Source organism: Phytophthora cinnamomi (assembly GCF_018691715.1).
Source record: "Phytophthora cinnamomi strain GKB4 chromosome Unknown Contig92, whole genome shotgun sequence".
NCBI classification, from domain to species: domain Eukaryota; phylum Oomycota; class Peronosporomycetes; order Peronosporales; family Peronosporaceae; genus Phytophthora; species Phytophthora cinnamomi.
Genome location: NW_027151025.1, coordinates 254,156 through 273,496, shown reverse-complemented (window position 1 = coordinate 273,496; position 19,341 = coordinate 254,156). Strand labels below are relative to the sequence as shown.

At 52.6% G+C, this 19,341-nt stretch overlaps 2 protein-coding genes across 3 annotated transcripts; one reads left to right on the top strand and one right to left on the bottom strand.

The window, feature by feature from the left end:
* Positions 1-7,596: 7,596 nt before the first annotated feature.
* On the top strand, positions 7,597-8,883 carry IUM83_02744 (uncharacterized protein; the record flags this gene model as incomplete). The annotated part of the gene is made up of 1 exon (XM_067926688.1): positions 7,597-8,883. The coding sequence occupies one exon, from the start codon at positions 7,597-7,599 to the stop codon at positions 8,881-8,883; it is 1,287 nt and encodes a 428-aa protein (XP_067784298.1).
* Positions 8,884-15,703: 6,820 nt separating this feature from the next.
* On the bottom strand, positions 15,704-18,990 carry IUM83_02743 (Anaphase-promoting complex subunit 5; the record flags this gene model as incomplete). Of its 2 annotated transcripts, none has more annotated exons than XM_067926687.1 (2): positions 15,704-15,726; positions 18,231-18,990. In XM_067926687.1, 2 exons carry the CDS (start codon positions 18,988-18,990, stop codon positions 15,704-15,706), a joined length of 783 nt encoding a protein of 260 aa, XP_067784292.1. The 2 variants fall into 2 exon arrangements, with proteins under 2 accessions (XP_067784292.1, XP_067784291.1); XM_067926686.1 differs by lacking the exon at positions 15,704-15,726 and adding an exon at positions 17,760-17,807 and having other exon boundaries at positions 17,962-18,990.
* Between the last annotated feature and the right edge of the window lie 351 nt (positions 18,991-19,341).

Below are 19,341 nucleotides of genomic sequence, written 5' to 3'. Positions count from 1 at the left end.
GGGCGCGTTTCCACTGCCGTTGGCGCTTGGTTCGCGGTCCACAAACTGCGCCTTGACTTCTGTCGTGCCGCCGAGCGCCCCACCCAGACCCCAGCCTTGGGCCACAGTGCCAACAGCACACGGCACGGGCAACCCGCTTCCTCCTCCTTCTCTGGCAATCGCTGCGGCTGCGACCGCCCGATGATGCTTGATATGCCGATCCGGCTCTATCGAGTGGCGCTCGTCACCCGCGTCTTCTTCAGCGCGGACAAGGGCAACGTCATGACTACGCATGTTCATGCGTAGTCAGCGTTATGGTGGGCAGATAACACGCTGGCGTGAAGCCTATCACTGTGATCAATGTGATCTGCTCATGACACTGTCAAAGGCACTAAATGGAGTGCGTCTGTCACATGCACTTTTCCATCATACCTACGTCACCTTGATGGGCATCTCGAGCAAAACTCAAGGGTCAACACAACGGTGGTGTCACCCCGCGATTTGAAATCGCGCGGTTAACTACATCAAGCCCGACGAAATGCTCCTTACCCTTGAGGGAATGAAAACGGACGAACAGCGAACCGCTTGGCCTGAGAACGTGCGCTCCCTGGCTGATCGGGTGGCCGATCGGGTATCTTCCAGCTTGGCTGCTAATGCACGCAAGACAAATAAGCAGGCACAGCAGTCAAAGACGCCGAGGATAAGGTTCATGTCAGCGCGATAGTCCGTGAGTGCTACCAACGAAACAAAGATCAGAGCAAGCGTAATCACAAACGCAAGAAAGGGGACAAGTAGCACGTGAGCGTCATGTAAGGTTTGCCTGCTGAACACCTCATGTTTTTCATTTTCGAATAATACCTCAAATAACACAGTCCTATCTCCGACTGAATCATCATTGACCACAGTGATACGCTTCACGCCATCGTGTAGCAGATTGCTGGGGTGGGCGACCTGCTGCTACGTTTGCTTGAAGAGAGATTTATGCCACCGAGACCCACCCACAAGGCGTGAGGCTAGCTCTGGTGGAGATGCCTGTGGCTATCCGACCCATTTCGGGACCGGGTTCCGATACCCCCCTCATTACACTATGGGGCATTTTCGGTACTTGAGGCCTCCAGCCCACCCAACTATCCTACACCGGGGTGCCGGCTGGCAAGGCAGACTGATCTCCACGGAGTGGCTGCTCATCCAAGATATTGCCTATACGTGGTGGTGACTGACCTTCTATTCGTGGTGTAATATTTTTTTAATCCTATATCCAAGATATTGCCTATACGTTTGCTTGGAAGGTCAACGCGCTGTGGACCACAAAGAGAAGAACAGTACACAAAACGGATCCCCTACGTTCGAAGCACTTTCGCTGCGGAAACCTGTGCGTGAGAGCCCAATCAAATCAAGCCTTCGAGCCCCATCCGTGAGTACCGCTCTTTCTGGAAGAAAGTTTCTGTCTGCCATTCATCACTAGCGATTATGACACGTAGCGGCTCGCCACTAGCGAGCGCGCAAGTGCGCTGGCGTGGCTTGAAGTCGCGATGGTGGTCAACGAGATAGAGGGAACTGGAGTCGGCGACGAAGAAGCTATGGTGCACGAAGCAAATAGTAGCACTCGCTACTCTTATCAAGGTGAGGGCATTGAGCACTACAAGGAAGAAGCTCGAGTAATGCGAAGAGAACTCCGCGTTTTGCGAACTGATTAGCTAGCTGTTCGATACCGGAGCGTGGATCCGTAAAAAAAGACAGCGATTGTTCCCCATATCTACACAACAGGTATGCCGCGTCCGCTGTAAGGCAGCCATCTGGTGACCATTCTCGCGAGGCAGTTCCAGGTGCCCTCGCTCGTAAGGCGTCGGCCTCAGTTCATTCAATTCCAGCGTCTGCGCTCCATCCGGCGCCAGCCGTTGGCGGCGTCGGCCAGCAGCTGCTCCCTGCGTCGGGCTACAAGGATTGCTCCGTGTGTGTGGGGATCGTGCTCATGGCAGTGGGCGGCTCGCACTCGGGAGGCGCGGTCATGGCTGTGACACTTACCACAACCAGGGTTTGGTAGTAGACCCAGATTAGTAGCGTTAGTAGTGCTATATCACTACTAATTAGTAGTACTATGCTATAGTACTGGTGGTTTGGCGGATTAGTAGTGCTAATTGAATAGTAGCGAGAAAAAATGTCATTAGTAGTGCTAGCTATCACTACTATAGTTCCCCAAACTTCAACCCATGTGAGATTTTCGAAGGGCGCGAAAATTGGCTGCTTCGCGGCCTCCCTCCCTCGCTCCGTCGCTCGGTTTGCGGCTCAAGCAACATACCGATGACGTGCACTAAGATTGACTGTCATTGGAGCGACATAGCGGAGACACCTCCTTGCTGTGTTTGCGGCGGTCCGGCACATGATTTGTGCAGTAACGAGCTCTGCACGAAGCCAGATATCGACCTTTTAAAACGATTACAATGCTGTGGTAATATCTTCGCGTATGGTCTGTTAACCCTAAAACTGTCTAAATGCCGTTCTGCAGTCGCATGTGCGTGAGCAGATTCTTCACTATTGACAGCGATTCCCACGAGTTCGCACCAAGCAGCATATCCGGTATTTCGTGTTCAAGCGACACCACAGTGATCGATCTCGCTCAAAGAGACGCTGAGGAAGAACTGACTCAGTTTGGAATGTGATACACCGCTGAGAGAAGCCACGGGGGCAAGACGTTCACACATATTTGCCTGCTGTGTGCGATGACGAAGACACGACAAGAGTCGCTATGCGGTGCTAGCATCGCGTCTAATGCCAAGACTCACTTGGTATCCAAACTTAAACAGCACGAGTTGGCGATCCAAGTTCAGCAGCATCGGCTGAGTCGCACCGATCGCTTCATGGTACAAGTGTCTCCCAAAGCAGAAGCGAAGCACTAAGCCCCTCTCAAGTTAAGTGGACCAGCGGCGCAATTTACCAAGCGGCAAAGAACGTGGTGGAAAAGTCCGGCGACTCAAGAACAAATGTCGGGTCATATTGCGCGATGGCTGATCGGCGGCGGTGCGTGTGCGAATAACGGATATGCTAAGCGATTGTAGATCTCATCAGTATGCTTTGTCTATCAAGGACTGGCGCAAAACTTGGTAACGACTTCGGCCTTTCGTGATTTCATAGTAGGTGTGACGGGAGACCCGAATCTCACCATCCCGTCCAGCAAGACCTACAACAAGATCCTTCGTTATCAGCCCGCTAAGGACGCGGACTGACAACGAGCGAGCGCAACGGATGCTAATATTGCGTCACAATCGCCAGGAACTGAGGCGCATGGAGGAAATCAAGCGAAAGCTATGGTAGAAGTCAATATGGTACACAGTGCTAACTAGTAGTGATAATTATTAGTGATACTTCTAACACCAAATCCGTCCTACTACAGTAGTAGTAGTAGTGATATTGGTTCCGAGTCGGCTACTAGAAGTAGTATCACTACTAATCTAAAATTCCCACTCCTACCAAATCCTGACCACAGCAACTGATGGCAATGCGGCCACACGAATTTCACCCAATAAAATCAAACCTACTGCTTCCCTGAACAGCGAATCAAACCGATGTTGTGGTCTTCCTTTCAAAGTTTCGAGGAAAGTATTCGCAGGGTTCCAAGGTTGGATTTCATTGGACAATGAAACCGTTTACTTACTTACTTTCCAACCGTCAGAACCCCTACTGTAGTATTGTCGAATTACTGTCGGTCGACCGTCGAATATTCACTTGTCGTAAACCTGTCTCTGAAAAGCGCGCCACACATCACCTGCCTCACCTCCCGGAAGCACAGGTCCTGCCTCGCGAAATCGTACAGATTTCGCTCTCACTTCCAGGAGCCAGCAAGTGATCCGCTAGCGCGAGGTCGAGCAGCAGTTCAGTGCCGCTGTTGTCATTAAGATCAAACGGTGATGCTTTTCGATCCACCTCGTGCACTGGTTAGTTTCGGCCGTGAGGAACGTCATAATTTGCAGTTCGTAAGAAATGCTCTTGCCGCTCCAGGCGAGTTTGTCATCGAACAACATTCAGTTACACTCACACTACTGCAACGTGTTAGCGCCCCACACGCTCGGGGTTTGGTCGTGACTGTGCTGATGCAGTCCGAAGTCCGTCTGGCCGACAGTGTCCAAGCGCAAGACATCGCGCCGGTGCGTGCCCGACTGGCAGCGACACCTACTTTATTTAGACAGGCTAGATGCAGTATCAACTACAGACTAACTACAATACACGCCCAATTGTCGTGCACAACTTGAGTTCCGCTCGTACGCCTGCTCTAGCCACTCGGGTGTACGCCCACGCGCCTACCCTACTCGTCGCAGCCGTCGAGAGACTTGGAAGCCACGTGCTTCCTTGTTCGGCACTCCGTCGTCGTCCACGCCGTGCAGCCGTCCACTGAGGTCGCCAGTAGCCTCACGCCACGCCTTGCTTACCGTATGTTCGTGTGTCGTGCTCGTTCCCGAGCACACGTTTCGGATCCAGGCGGCTTGTCCGCTGGCCGTCTAAATCCAGCGTGAGCTCATCTCGCGAGGCTCGCTGAGTCCGGAGATCCCGGAGGTCCCGTAGATCCCGTGCAACAGATCCCGTCGACCGCGAGGCCGACCGGATTCATATACCACGCTGACGCCAGCTTCAACGCCGTCGGCTGATGTCCGTGCCACGTCTGCCATCTCGCACTCCGCCGAGAAGCTGGCCTAATTACACGACTTCCTCATCACCCGGGTCTTCCACAACCCGGTCGTCTCTGTAGAGCCGATCGTACTCCGCCACTGACGCCCATCGCGCCTATGCACGTCCATCGCCGAGCCATAGCCCGCTGGCACGTGTAGTCCATCGACTTGGGTCACTGCATGGGTACAGCTCATACTCGAGCACGTACTGCCCTGCACCGTTGCGCCGTCACCGCCTCCGTCGCTCCACCAAGAGGCCACGCGTGGCGTCGTGCACAACAGCGTCGTCCACTGCTGCTCGCATTCGTTTCGAACCTCTCGCTCTCGTCGTTCGCCCAGCCGGCGCCTTTGCTGACCGTACAGCCGCTGCTGTCTCCGGTTCATCCCGCGTCGGCGGCTGGTCTTCACAATCGAGCTGCTCGTCAATGTCACGCGCGACCTGCGCGAGTAGTGCCTCAGAATAGTGATAGCTAATGAGGAAAGACACGTGGGCGATCAACGACTCCGCCTTCCCTGTCTTATCCTCTCGTGTCAGCACAAAATTGTTGTAGCCGGCAGGTTCCACCATCCGTAATGGTCCCATCCACTGGTGCACGATCTTCGTGACGTTCTTGCCACGGGGAGGGTTGTGCATCAAGACCAAATCGCCGACCTGAAACTGCCGTTTGTTCCGCGTCTTGCGGTTGTAGTACCGAGCTTGTCGTTCTTGTTCACGTCTTCGAGCCTGCTCGGCGCACTCATGACTCCGCTTCATTGCTTTCAACAGGTTCGCGTGGTAAGCTGGCAGCTCGTCGGCTTCCGTCACCTCCGTTCGTCGCAGAAGCTCGTTGGGAGCTCTCAGTCGTCGTTCCATCATGAGCTCGTTCGGGCTCAACGCCACCGTAGAATCCCTAGCCGAGTTATAAGTATAAACAGCGAATTTCACCCAAAGATTCCAATCAACTTGTCTTTCGTCTTGCATGAACATCGCCACGCAGCCCTTCCATGAGCGGTGAAAGCGCTCCACCAGCCCGACAAGTTGAGGTCTGTAAGGCACGGGGTTGATTTGATGAGCTTGTAGGAGCTGCACTAACTCCTCAAGTACCTTGCCAGCTGACTCTGAAGCTCCGTCCATCAACAGCTCGCGGAACAAATCCACTTGTCGGATGCTAGAGGTATTATACGGTACTTAGGTACTTAGGTTGTCTCCACCGCGGCAGCAAATTGCGACCCAGACGGAAATTTATTGTTTGCGGCCAGATCTCTCCACCGCGGGTTCTAAACTAGGCCAGACACAAACAGGTGCGCCTATTGGCAGCAAATTTCACCGATTTGGGGCGGCGTTTGAGGCTAGTAGCAAATTCAACGTGTTCGGGTACAATTGACGTCTCATCAGCACACTGCTATGAAATCGAGACAATAGCAAGCGGACAGTGTTTGCGCCTCTCGAAGATCGCGCGCATTTCAAGTTTTCCTTCCCCAAGCCACCACAGATGTCAAACGCGAGTGAAAATGGCAAGGCCGCAACGCGCGAGGGAACCGATACAGCCCGGAAACCCCCGGTCTGCGGAAACGTTAAGCTGCCGCGTAATATCGCTGTGTGTAGGTGTTCGCAAGTATTCACTCCCGAATTCTGCTATCACAGCTTCGCAAAACTTTTTGGAGTACTTCAAAACTGTAGACTCAGCCATTGCAACGTTGTCGTCTAACGAGTCGGCGCAGCACCTGTATGCTGGCATTTGCATAGCAGCAGAGCACTTTTGAAAATGCCTTTTTTTCTAAAGCGTCGCCACGTTGCCGAAAATCATCATCTCTCGATACAACTGCGTCCATGATTCGACGGAAGAGAGGTCTTCGCATGCGATAGCGACGGCGAAAGTATTTTTCGGGGTAAAGAGGACTTTCAGCAAAGTAATTTCTCCAAATTCTGCTTCGAAATCGCGTTGGATATTAGCAGCTTTGCCGCGAACAGAACCCCGTCTTTTGCGTTTTGGAAGGTAGTGTGACGCGGTAGACAAGAGGAGGAGAAATGCCTAGTGACAAACAACGTAGTGTGAGGAAGAGTAGAGGACCTGCGGTGCTGCCTCAACCTACCTCATCATCACCACTGAAGGCCTCGTCATCACTGTCGAGGCTTCCAGAGACGAGTTCTTCGTCAATTGATTCCATATCGAAAAATCGCGAACAGTCGCGCCCTAAAGATAGCTGTTTTGCGGCTGCGCGGTGGAGCCGCGCCGATTTGCGTCTGGCAGCAAACGGTAAACCAAGGGTCATATTTCGGATTTGCTTCCAGATTTGCTGCCACGCAGTGGAGACAACCTTACTTTCCAACCGTGAGGACCCCTCGTACTGCTACTGCAGTAGCTATGAATCCATGGTTGAAGCCATAAAGTACTATACATGTAGTAGTTGACAAAGTAGCTTCTCACAGTGATAAGCCAGTACTGTCAATTCATGCTCACACATCATTGATTGCAGCCTTCGCCGTCATATCCAAGCGGTGGAGCGGCGTGATCAACTAGTGGCGCAGCGTGGTCAACCGGTGGTGCGGCGTGATCAACCGATGGCACCGCGTGGACGAAGTACAACGGCAGAGGTAAATGTAACCTCCTCTTCTCTCAGCATGATCGTCATTCTGAGGCCACGCGTTCTGCAATAGTCTGTTCGTTGTTGAAGACGAACAAAACCATGGTGAAATATGTCGTGTCGCTTGGTCTCAGCCATCACATGAACGACAAAACATTTACAGCTGGCGGTGCTTACGCTGTTTCAGAGCAAACGCTTGATTCCGTCGCCGTGAATTACCACCCTGAAGCACAGATCGCCTGCGATTGGCATGGGCAGCGCTCGGCGATTATGTGAGTCCCGCGAGAACGAGTGTTTATCCAGTGCCGCTCCGTGCCGCCTGTAGGCGAGGTGCAGGATCACCACTCATAACCATTTTTCAGTCGCAGCGTTCAAGCCCGTTTCAAGCGCCATGGGCGTCTCGGCTGAATTCCTCTCGCGTGTGCAGCAGCTCGAAGAGATCTACACCAACGTGCCTGGCACCTTCGCCAACGAGTCGTACGTGACGCGTCTCCCGGGCCTCGTCCGCGACTGCGTGGCCCACAACCGCGACCGCTTCTCGGACGAGCAGTGCCAGCGCCTGCTGCAGCTCGCAGACGACATGGTCAACGACGCCGTGATCCCGCTGCCGTCGCAGTTCCCACTGGAGTCGGCCAAGTCCCCCATAAGCGCGCAGTGGGAGGCGCTACTGACCAGCAAGGGCTACACGTGGCAGAACTCGCCGTGGTTTCTGTGCGAGCAGTACATGTTCCACCTTGTGCTGCTGCTGACCGAGTATTACTCGACCGGCGTGGACCCGTTCCACCCGATGAAGGTGGCGGAGCTGCAGGAGGAGACACCATGGGCTCTGCTGCAGACGGCGGTGGGTCTGTCGGCCCAGGAGGAGGCGAGTTCGCAGAGCCATCACGACCAGCTGAAGCGGTTCATGAAGCTGTGTCTGTGGGGCAACAAGGCCGACGGGTGCTACAAGGAGGTGAAGGACACCATTAGCGGTGCAGATGCTTCGCTCGAGTTTGATGATGAACTGTTGCTCGTGGACCACAGCGACAGGGTCATTACCTTCTTGGAGCAGGCGAGCGAGTCCGGCGACCCCCAAAAGCTGGGGATCCAGTACATTAATGACAACAGCGGCACTGAACTGCTGCTCGACCTCGCGCTGGCGGATCACTGTTTGGCTCATGCCTGGTGCGGCAAGGTGACGCTCAATGTCAAGGCTGAACCGATGTACGTATCGGACGCGACGCCCGCCGATGTGCACGAGCACATTGACGAGATGCAGCGTGAGTCGCGTACACCGGAGGTGCAGGCTTTGGGCAAGCGCCTCGCTGGTTACGTGAAGAACGAGCAGTTGGTGGTGCGTCCCGACATCTTCTGGAACCGCTACACTTACTACTGGGAGATGCCAATTGAGCTGCAGAACCGCTTGGCGCGTGAGGCAACGCTGGTGATCATCAAAGGCGACCTGAACTACCGTCGTCTACTAGGAGACCGTATGTGGCCTCCGTCGACGCGTGTGGAGGAGGCTGTGCCGTTCTTCCCGGCACCTTTCGTATCGCTCCGCACGCTGAAGTCGGACCCCGTGGTGGCCATCCCAGCTGATATCGTAGACAAGCTGGAGAAGGAGGACGTGCAGTGGCGGTACAACGGCAAGCGCGGCACCATCCAGAGCGTTCTTACCCCCGCTCTGGGGGCGAAGTAGATTTTTCGTGGTACACTTTGTTAGGTGGATCTAAGTTGAGGAAACCATACGCATATTTGACAAACGATGTGAATGATCTTTATTTCGTGATTAGTTGTCGTGCACTAACACGTCAGTGCACTTGACGGCTACATGTAGTAGACTGAGGGCTACTTAACGTAGCGGGGCAGATTTTACAAGCTTGAGAGCTATGGATTGCTCCGTTATTCAGCCACTCGGGTCTGGGTGAGCGCGCTCTGGATGGTGCCACGATTTCCGTTGTATCGCCACTTCGGGTCCTCTTCTCCAGGTTCGCCACTGTGTCAACAGGAACGCCCACTACTGGGTTCAATTTCATCGTGCGGAACGACACGAAAGGAGCCGGGAAGTACGACACGGCTTCTAGTACAGGCGTCGACGGGGGCATCTCCTAGCAGTCGACGGTAGTTAAGGTCGCCCTTGATGATCACCAAAGTTGCGTCGTGTGCCAGGCGAGTTAGATCTTAAACAGGTCTACTGCGAGTCTGGTAAGGATCCTGGTCACACCAGACCCGCGAATAAGCTGCAATGCCAGACCCAGACCCACCAAATAGCCACTACAGTGCCTACACTCCAGACTAATTCATGCTCCTCTATTATATTAACGGGATTCATCGAATAGTACCCGGGTCACTATTTACTTTGCCCACAAAAATTTGGGAGGGGGGATTCTAGAGTTACTAAAATGTGGTAAGTGACTGATAAGAGGCACTCGTAGAGAAATAACTCCTACTCGACAAAGAATACTTTTTCAGATTCACTCCATAATAACTGCAAAAATATCCTCCGCTGCAAATATATCGGATTAGCATGTGCTATTTCGCAATATTGACTGTGCTACAATACTCTAAATGTCGTGTTCTCTGGATTTTATCCAGAGTAGTTGGGGCGATACAAGTGCGCGTACTAGTCCCTATATAAACACAGATCCCTGAATCATTTATAAGATGACAAAAGAATAATGTATCGGGACGAACCTGTTAGGTTTTATACATGGACAGATAGCATATTATCCAGTGCATATTGCCTGAGTCTTTTACGGGCGACATTCGCGTGACAAAAAATCTGAATGTTGCTTGTAGCGCATAACAGAGTTGCACGCTGTAGCGCTGCATCCGGAGCTGGTCGTGAACGTCAACACCGCCCATCCAGCGGTGGTAGTCCCGAACCAGCTCCGGAGCAAGCAGTGACTGCATTTCACCGTTGATTCGTCGCACTAGAATACATAGCATAATCAAATTAGTGCACTTCGTATCAAATAGAGCTAACACCAACACAATACTTACTGACTGTGGTTAGTTGCCGACTGCCTCCGCTCGACAGCAAGTGCACTGGATTCCGGTCCATCCACATTGCTGCAGTTAGTTGCGGAAATTGCTTGTTTTGGGCAAGTTTCATTGTGCCCTGTGGTGGATCGATAACTTTGCGCTTCGCCACTGTCTTGTATTTCTCAGAGGTGATGACACCGCTAGCGTATCCTGATCGATCGGTCTGGATTGTGCCGGTAAGATAGACTCGGCGATGGAGCAGCTCCAACGCTAGCTTCACTGATGTATAAAAATGATCAGTGACCACGAGCCTCCAGCGAGAACAAGCCGAAGGTGATGTATAAAAATGATCAGTGACCACGAGCCTCCAGGGAGAACAAGCCGAAGGTGGCAGCAAGGCGTTCAGATTGCGCAGTACCGCCGCCTCTCCTGAATTATTATCGACCGGCACAGGTGTGCGAAGGTGAGTCTTGGCTCCGCAGTAAACCTCCAGCCTTTAGCACAATAAGCAAATAACAAAATAAGTTGGTGCTATGTTGGGCCATGTCGTACTTGGTCCGTGATTATGTTGGATCCCACCCAACATAAGCACTTAGGCCAAAACAAATCGCCGTGGTTAGCCGGAGCTTACTACACCAGGTACACCGCTTACCTCAGGCAATATGCCTCTTCGCGCACGCTGCCACAAACACCTTCGTTCCCCAGCGATGCGGCTTATCCTTGTTGAACTGGTACTTGGGATTGAATCAGGATCTTGAGGGTAATGTAGCTTCATCAAAGCTAACGACCGGGGGAGCTTTGTATCCACGCGCGAATGTCCTCTGTAGAACATTCACTACCGGCCGGATCTTCACGCGCGGTCCTGTCGAGCTCGAGGCGACTTGTTATTCGAGAAATGCAAGTGCCCCATGATGTGAGAGAACCTGTGCTTCCCCATGTACAACTTGAACCGGTTCGTGGGCATAGCGTCTACACTCTTTGTAGACCAGTGAGAAGTGATGCCCTTTCGAATTGGCGCCAGCATGCGCGCAATAAGCAGTGTCATGACTTGGAGAACTTCAAACACCTGGATGTCCGGTACACTGGCCAACCTCCGGCGAATCTCACCGATGTCCCAGTCATCCGTCCAACTACCATCATCAGATTCGTCGTCTTCAGGCTCCTCGCGTAGATCTGGGTCCTCGTCTGAGTTGAGGCCGGTGCATTCGTTAGCTCCACGTTCCATCAGGTTTGGGTCTGCATCAACGACACAGGTATGTATCGGGCATGGATCAACTTGTCCATTCCCCTCTGGTTTGTCTTCATCACTTGGGGCAGACCGATCACACTATCACAAACATAAGTCAGTATGCTAGACCTTATGTTGGATACATGATTGAATAAGCATTATTATGCTGGAGGATCTCAACGTAACTCACCTCATCATCAGCTTCATCAGCTTCTTGCGGCGCCGCGTGCCTGACGATGCCTGAGTTGTTCTTTTCCGCTTCTGCTGTCGCGAACACGGCTCCTCAGTAGAGAAAACGCGACGTTGCACAGGCGTCGCAACCGCAGTACACTCCACTGACGCCACCGTATTTGCAATCACTTCCACCACCGACGTTGGAGTTGCTGCACTCGTTTCCGTCTCCTCCACTGTCGTTCCCCCTTGCCGTGTAGTCCTCTTGCGCACAGTCACAGCACCTCTCGCCACTGCATCAGCTGCCGTTGCCGGCGCGATGCCTACACGACCACGCGCATCCGCCACCGTAGTTTCCTTGGTTTCTGCGCAAGCGCGAGCCTCTACTGTCGCCTCCTTCGCTTCCGTTATCTTCATGCGTTGGGTGGTCGCGGTCGAAGCTTCCGCAGTTTTGGACTCTGCATTCTCCTTCGCCGGCGTTGTCATTTTGGTCGTGTAGCCTTTTCGTTTTCTTCTTGTCCTCTTCTCGGCCCTCTTTGCGTTCCGCCCGCCTCATACGTCGCTGGTAACGATCGCCATGCAGTGCCTCAAGGCATCGCATGCGTTCTTCCTCGGTAAGTTTGTTCCCCGGAGTCTTTCCCGTCGTAGCTACCATCTTGATTCTCTGTAGGTCATTTGAAGAATGACGAGTTGGTGGCTGTGAACCACTCACCCGTTGATGGGTTTGTGGATCCTGTCTCTACGACCTTCAACCGAACCCTCCCGACTGAAGACCTAAGCTTGTACGTGTGGATGTTATGTACAAGAAAAATATCTCAGTTTCATTATACTGATACATGGACATGTGTTCAATACAAATCTCAAGTTTAAAATATCCTTGTGTTGGAGGTCCGACATACCAGAGACGCTGCGAAAAAGGTGAATTAGGATATACACAATTTATGTTGTACGGTACAACATAAGGGAAGTAAGGGGTTAAAACCTCGTTATTTAATATTTGTTGATTAATAATACTGTAGTAGAAGCGTACCGTATAATACTTCTAGCATCCCCAACTCGCGCGTGCGTTGGTTGCGGCCGAGGAAAACCTTGGTCGAATCATCCAGGCCGTTGCCGCACTTCCCCGAGTATGGGCAGCAGTTCGGGCTGCAGAAGTCGTGCATCAGTGCGTTGCGGCAGGAGTCCGTGCGGCACGGGTTCCAGCAGTTGCAGGACCCGAAGTGGCGCACCGCAGGGAAGATCGTAGCCAACAGGTTGAAATTGTCGCGCAAGTGCGCAACGCGGTATGGCCAGCGCGCTGGCACGAAGGTGTCGCCCGGTTGTGACGCTTGCTGCCGAGCCACCGGTGCCAGATTCACCATGGACGGAGCCGTCGCTTGCACTGCAGAGGCAGCACGGATGGCGCGCTGGGGCGCGGAGCAAGGGCGCTCGTACGGGGCTGCAGCTTCTCGGCGTGCTTGGCGGCCTTGGTGGCCTTGGCGTCGTGGGTGATTCGTCTTGGTCGTCCTCGGGAGCGGCGGGGATCTTGGTGGTGTCTCCAGCAGCACTGGAGACGATGTCGTCGGGTTGGCATACGCACGCGCCGTCGGAGGAAGCGGCGTCTCTGGTGGTGGTGGTGTCTCCGGTGGCGGCGGGTTCGTCGCGCTCTTCGACCGACGCTTGGTCCGCTCCGGAGACAGCCACGGAGGCGTTGCCGTCCCCGTTGCGCTGGAGTCGCCGTCTGCACCGCAGGGTCGTCAGCTGTGGTCGTGGTGCGGTGCCGCAGCGACGTTCGGCGGCGTGTTCTCGTCGCTGGACGAGTCTTCGAAGCAGCGCAGCTGCCAGTGGATCGCGGAGTGCACGAGGCGCACCATGTTCCTGCATGGCACGAGCACGGATCAGCCACAGCAAGTACGAGAACATCATTTAGCAACACTCATACCTTCGCTTGAGTTGTCGGCGGAGGTCGACTTCGCGCCTTCGCCGGCCGATTCAAAAGTGAGCGCAACTTCAAGTTGTCGGCAGGAAGATATAATCGAGGCGATAAGTCACCAGAGTGAATGAAACACCTTCAAGAATGATGGTCGGATTAAACAATACAAATAGCAAGATAAACTTTTATGATGGCTACACGACATAAAGGTAGGGGTAGGGCCACTTATCAAGACCGATTTCGCGTCTCCGCGGATTTACGTCGGGCTTCTGACCCCGACATATCGCTGCAGATAAGCCGCTCGAGTAAGCTATATTTGGCAGTCGTCCACTTGCAAACTACAATTTTTGTAGTTTTGATTTGTCAGCATGCATCTAACCTCAGTACTTCGTTATTTAATACTTCAAGTATTTGTTACTATACCACACCACTTTACCACTCGCATTAGCGTTTCGATATCTAAAAAGCTCCTTTCCTCACTGTGTATCGTGGTTAAAAGATATTGTCTAAGCAGCATTTTGATAAACAGTATCCAGCCGCGACTAAATCGACTGGCTACCTGGGCTACCGATAGAAAACAATAGTTGTTGGCGCTTTCAAGAATGTTGCACACTCTATTCGTCTTCTAACTCGTTGTGGGGTGAGAAAACCGTTACACTTAAGTAAATCGTCGCTCAAGCACGGTTAGCTGGCACATCTGGCTTAGTAATAAAGAGCACCCGACGTTGTCGACTTGAGGACACTTTCTCTGTTTCGAAGTAAACGCTGCAAGTACAGTACAAGTATACAAGTCTTAGTACAGGTGTCTACATACAGGCGTAAACTCGCAAAACGTAAAGTCACCAGTAACAGTTTTGTTGCAAAAATTTAGAGAGAAGCATGACTTTGCCAATTTCATTTTTTTGTTCATATGCGCACTTAGTTTGAAGTATTTGTTCAACGACCCTCCATTTCTAGGAAATCGATGTCCTAGTTTCGATTGATGGACATGGCAACAAAAGTTCCGAACCAGCACGATATTTGTGAGTTAGTCTTCTAGCTATGACATTGAGTCGACGTCAATTTGGCCGGGCGGGCCTGATCTGCCTTGCGTTACTGGTGCTATATTGCGTGTCTTCGATCATAATGTGGGTCAAGTGGGTCGGGATGGAGGATCCCCCGACAATTTCATTAGAGGGAGAGGAACTCCAAGTGTTTGATGCAGATCTTGCAGATGACGAATTTCCACGCCAGGCGTGGAGGACGCACGAGTTTAAGTGTCTTGGGTGGGTGGCGACAGATGACAACGGCGATGAACTGGGGTCGAGGAGGGAGTGTTGGCAACGTATTCAAGCTGGCGATGCCGGGTACTGTGAGGTGCAGAATATTACCTCAGGCGAAGTCTTCCACGTGATGCACACGACCAGCCTTTCGTTGAAAGACGACGCTCGGTTCACGTGTGAGTTGGCGAAAGAATTTTCGGCTTTTCAGTTTCACGCTGCAGCGTATCGTCATGATCCACCGATGGTCGTCAGCCAATCTAACACACAAGGCATCGTCATTGCTGTCTATGAAAGCGTGCTACCGAGTGCCTTTGCGAGTATTCGGCGTCTACGCGATATTGGATGTAAGCTTCCGGTCGAGCTTTGGTTTCGCCATGATGAACTTGAACCAGAAAATCCGGTGATAACGCTGCTCATGGAAGACTTTGGCCCCATCCACTTGCGGCAGGTCTTTGACGAGCGCATCTACGGCTTCAACGTGAAGGTGCACGCCTTGTACTATTCGCAGTTCACGAGTGTTTTGTTGCTGGACGCCGATAACTTTGCTGTGCGAGACCCAACGCCGCTGTTTGCGTCTCCGGCGATGAAAATCTTTGGGGCTGTGTTTTGGCCCGACTTTTGGAGTCCAGGAAACTCAATATTTAATCTTCACGCCCAAAGTTTGGTGTGGGAGTTGCTGGGCCTCGACTACGTGGACATGTTGGAGCAGGAGAGTGGTCAAGTACTGGTTAATCGCGCGATGAGCGGACCTATGCTCGAGCAACTGCTCTATTACGTGACGCACAGGCCCAACTTGTTCACGAAGTTGAAGCTCGTGTGGGGCGACAAAGATCTCTTCCGCCTGGCCTGGTTGCAAATGAAGAGAGACTTCTTCTACAACGATCGCCGCATGCCAGGAACGCTTGGGATCGTAAACTACGACCGCCAGCGCTACTGCGGAGTGACGATGGTACAATACGATCTAGATGGCGATACCATGCTTTTCTGGCACCGCAACACGATCAAATTAAGCGGTCATGGAGACGACAGGCAGGTCTGGAACACTCTACAAGAGATCTCCACTGCTGAAGATGGTTATCCGACACCAAAAATTCAGTCATACAGTGGAGAGAAGATTTTCAATGAAACCTCATGCTTTGGCATCAAGAGATTTGAGATAAACGCCCGTGTGCAGATGAAGCGAGTCGATGAACTGGGTGATGGACTAGCCTCTTTGGAGATCACTCTGATGAAATATGCGCGTCAAGCATACACGCTGCTTCATGATGGGACCTTAACGCTAGCGATTCTTGGGGCCTAGAGTTCCCCTGATCGATGACCGATGACTTGCCGAATACTATCAGGGGATTCCAAGTTGAAATTTGACTCGATGGTAACAAAAGCCGCTTGTTTCAGCCGTGAGCTATGTTGGAGAAAACTTGCAGCTGCTTTTTCTCGACCACGGCAATACGAAGAAGATTCACTTCCACACCGCTGTGCTTGAAGAGCGATGTGATTGTAGACTAAGGATTGCAGGTAGCTTACTTCCTTTAACTTCCGCAAGTTTTGTACCCGCGAAAACATTTTTACACTGGTGTTGAGAAATTCAACGGCCTTCGCTGCTGCAGTAGCCGGCTCCCTTGTTCCCTCCTTGCAACGCTTAATGCTTGCAACCATAGTCTTAGCCAGCAGGAGCAAACAATTTCCGCACAATTGAACGCTGCCATGCTCCATCACTAGAGGCATTTGATCGTTGATAAGCGAATAAGCATCTTGCAGCTTTCCCATTGCAATATAAATTTCAGCCATGACAACGTGGCCCTCCGCCAACAGCAGGTCAAAATGGTGCCCCCTACAAATGTCTACGCTTTTCAGAAGAGTGTTCAGGGAAGCAAATGGTGCGTGGGGTGCAGACGCTTGGAAACGCGTTTGGCTTGCTGCGATTAGGACTTGAGCATGCAGGTATGCAAAACCATGTTCAATGCATGTAGCTTCTAAGCTCTGGAGCAATTCTAGGCTTTGAGAATAATCACCCACAGCCGCCCATAGGTTTGCCTTCAACATGAGTGCCTCGAGATGCGCAGGAAAATCTTTCCCCTCTGGAGAAAGTACGAGTATCGCGTTTAAATGAACTTCTGCGCGCAACAACTCTCCACGATGAAGTGCCCACCAGTAGAAGAGGTGATGCAACGTCCGCTGATATGCGATATCGTTAAGCAAGTAGCACCGCTCATGCTTAGTATCTCCGCCCACAACAACATCAACTAGAAAGTTGAGTGCTCGCGGATACACAGCTTCTCCCATCTTCATTTCTGAAAGGTTGGATACCGCCATCTGACTTACTGTCAGCGCAACCTCACCGATACTGGCCGAATCTTCGTAACACAAGAAACGCATCCGATTAAATACTTGTTCCAAAGGACGGTGGCCAAACAGATTCCACCCAACAGAGGCTGAGATCGTAATTTTCCCACTTAATTTCCAGACAGCATCGAGAATCGCCTCCGTAGACTTAATCCAATCCATCCCGCTCCCGCCACAACGGTCAGAACCATCGGCTCCAGAGGCCGCATGGGCCTGTAGCGCAAGCATTGTACGCGAACCAAGGTTGGACAAACTAGCGGGAGGGGTTGCTATCGACGCAACGGATTGCATTGCTTCGTGAAGACGCGACCAAATATGCAGCGGGCGTGGTGCAGGCGTCTGCGCAGCAAACATGTGCGGGACAAACTGCGTCGAACTCACAGCTTCAGGGCTGTCGGAGCTGCCGCGTATCAAATCACTTTCAACTTCAGTCAATGCAGCCAATACTTGTAGTGCAGGAAGACGCAACTCTTTTGCTCGGTTCAAACAGCTGCTGACCAGCTGCAATACAGCGTCTTTAGACTTGCCGCTTTTCTGGTTAATACGAATCAGCCACGCAAGAGCAAATGCCACACAAATGTGATCACCATGGTGCTGAGCTACCCGAATTGCTTCCTGAATACTCTCCTGCGCAGCATTGTAGTGATTGAATATAATCTGCAGCCCTGCTAAATTCAATGCTGCATACTGGATACCACTTCCTCGGAAATGCAAACTAGTCCCTGCCAAACCGGATGATGCGGACACAACGCCATCACCACTACCAGTACCATTCGAGCGAGTTTCTTGCCGAGGTGAAAGAACATCGTGATACTGGTGCAAGCTATCTAGCGCCCCTTGGTAGTCACGGTCACGCAGAAACGATAAATACCTCACGTAAAGCACATTCGGGTTGGAGCTATCCATCTTCTCACGCAGTAGTCTTAGTTGCTCTGCCGTAGATTGACCCCCATCGGTCTGCAGGTTTGCCCTCCCTTCCATCTCGTGAACCATATCGCTCAATATATAATTCAACTGATCATTCGACCACACTGCAGGATCGTTCACTTCTTGAACAGCTTCCGTGGTCAGCAACTCCTCCACGGATACTTGCGAACCAGCTTTCGTCGGTGCAGGAGTCATTAAGTTGTCTGCCGATGGCACACCATGTGACGGCGTCGCACTGCCCGAGTGGATCGGCGACAGCAGGAGCTCGTCCTCCTCCATCTCGCCTTCGTTCCACAGATGCTGCGAAGCCGGCGACCCGACCAGCTCCAAGCTGCCGTCCTTCTCTTCCTGCTCTCTTTCACTCTTCTTCTCCTTCTCCACATCCTCTCTAAACTGCTCCAAGTACTTCTGCACGTCGTCAAACAGCCTCGACAGACCGTCGAACAGCAGACGATTCACTGCCAGCAGGAAGCTGCGCACGAAGACGCCTAGCAGACTGGTTCGGACGAGCGTGGAGCTGGTGGAGTCCGCGTCCACGTCGTCCCCGCCCTCCCTGGAGCTGGCCAGCGGTGCCACGCACTCGGAGATCTGTTCCACCGTATTCATCACGGCATCGGGGCTCTCGATCTGGCTCAGGATGCTCACGAGCTGCCATGAGAGCTGCTCGAAGTCCTTGGCACTGTCTAAGCTGATCTCCAAGCGACGCAATAAATTCTTGAGGGTCGTGAAATCCGCGCTCTGATTGGCGGAAACTCCCACCTGCAGTGGGTGCTGGATCTCGAGCCTCAGGAAGCGCGCCAGGGCGTTGAGCGCCGTCCGGCCGAGCGTCGGCGCGGCGGGCGGCGCGTGCGGCGCATCCACGAGCGAGGCCACCGAGTCCTCGCCGGCGCCGCCCTGGGTGGCGTCCTGCCGCACGTACTCGGCCACCAGGAGACAAACACTCAGCACATACGCGTTGGCCTTCCACTTGCGCATCATGTAGCGGTATCAAAAGTGGCAGGTCTCATCGAAATGTCACTAAAGTGGAGGTCACTGTTGCGAGTGCTGTTGATGTCTTCAATGGCTGCATGATCGAGGCAAATATTAATAATACATGTAGCTGCAATATGATGTTAGCACGAAGCAGTACATTTGAACGTGGTTCGCTGGATACTCAACCGCGATCGGGATGACGAAGGACTGGGGAATGAAACTGAGTATGAGTCTGGCTACAACAATGGACAGAGAACACGTCGGACATATTTGACATGCTTGGGTGGGGAAGCGACGTTAGCTATCCATGCGGCTTGTATCAATGGGCACTTGGACATCGCGAGTACCTGTACGCGA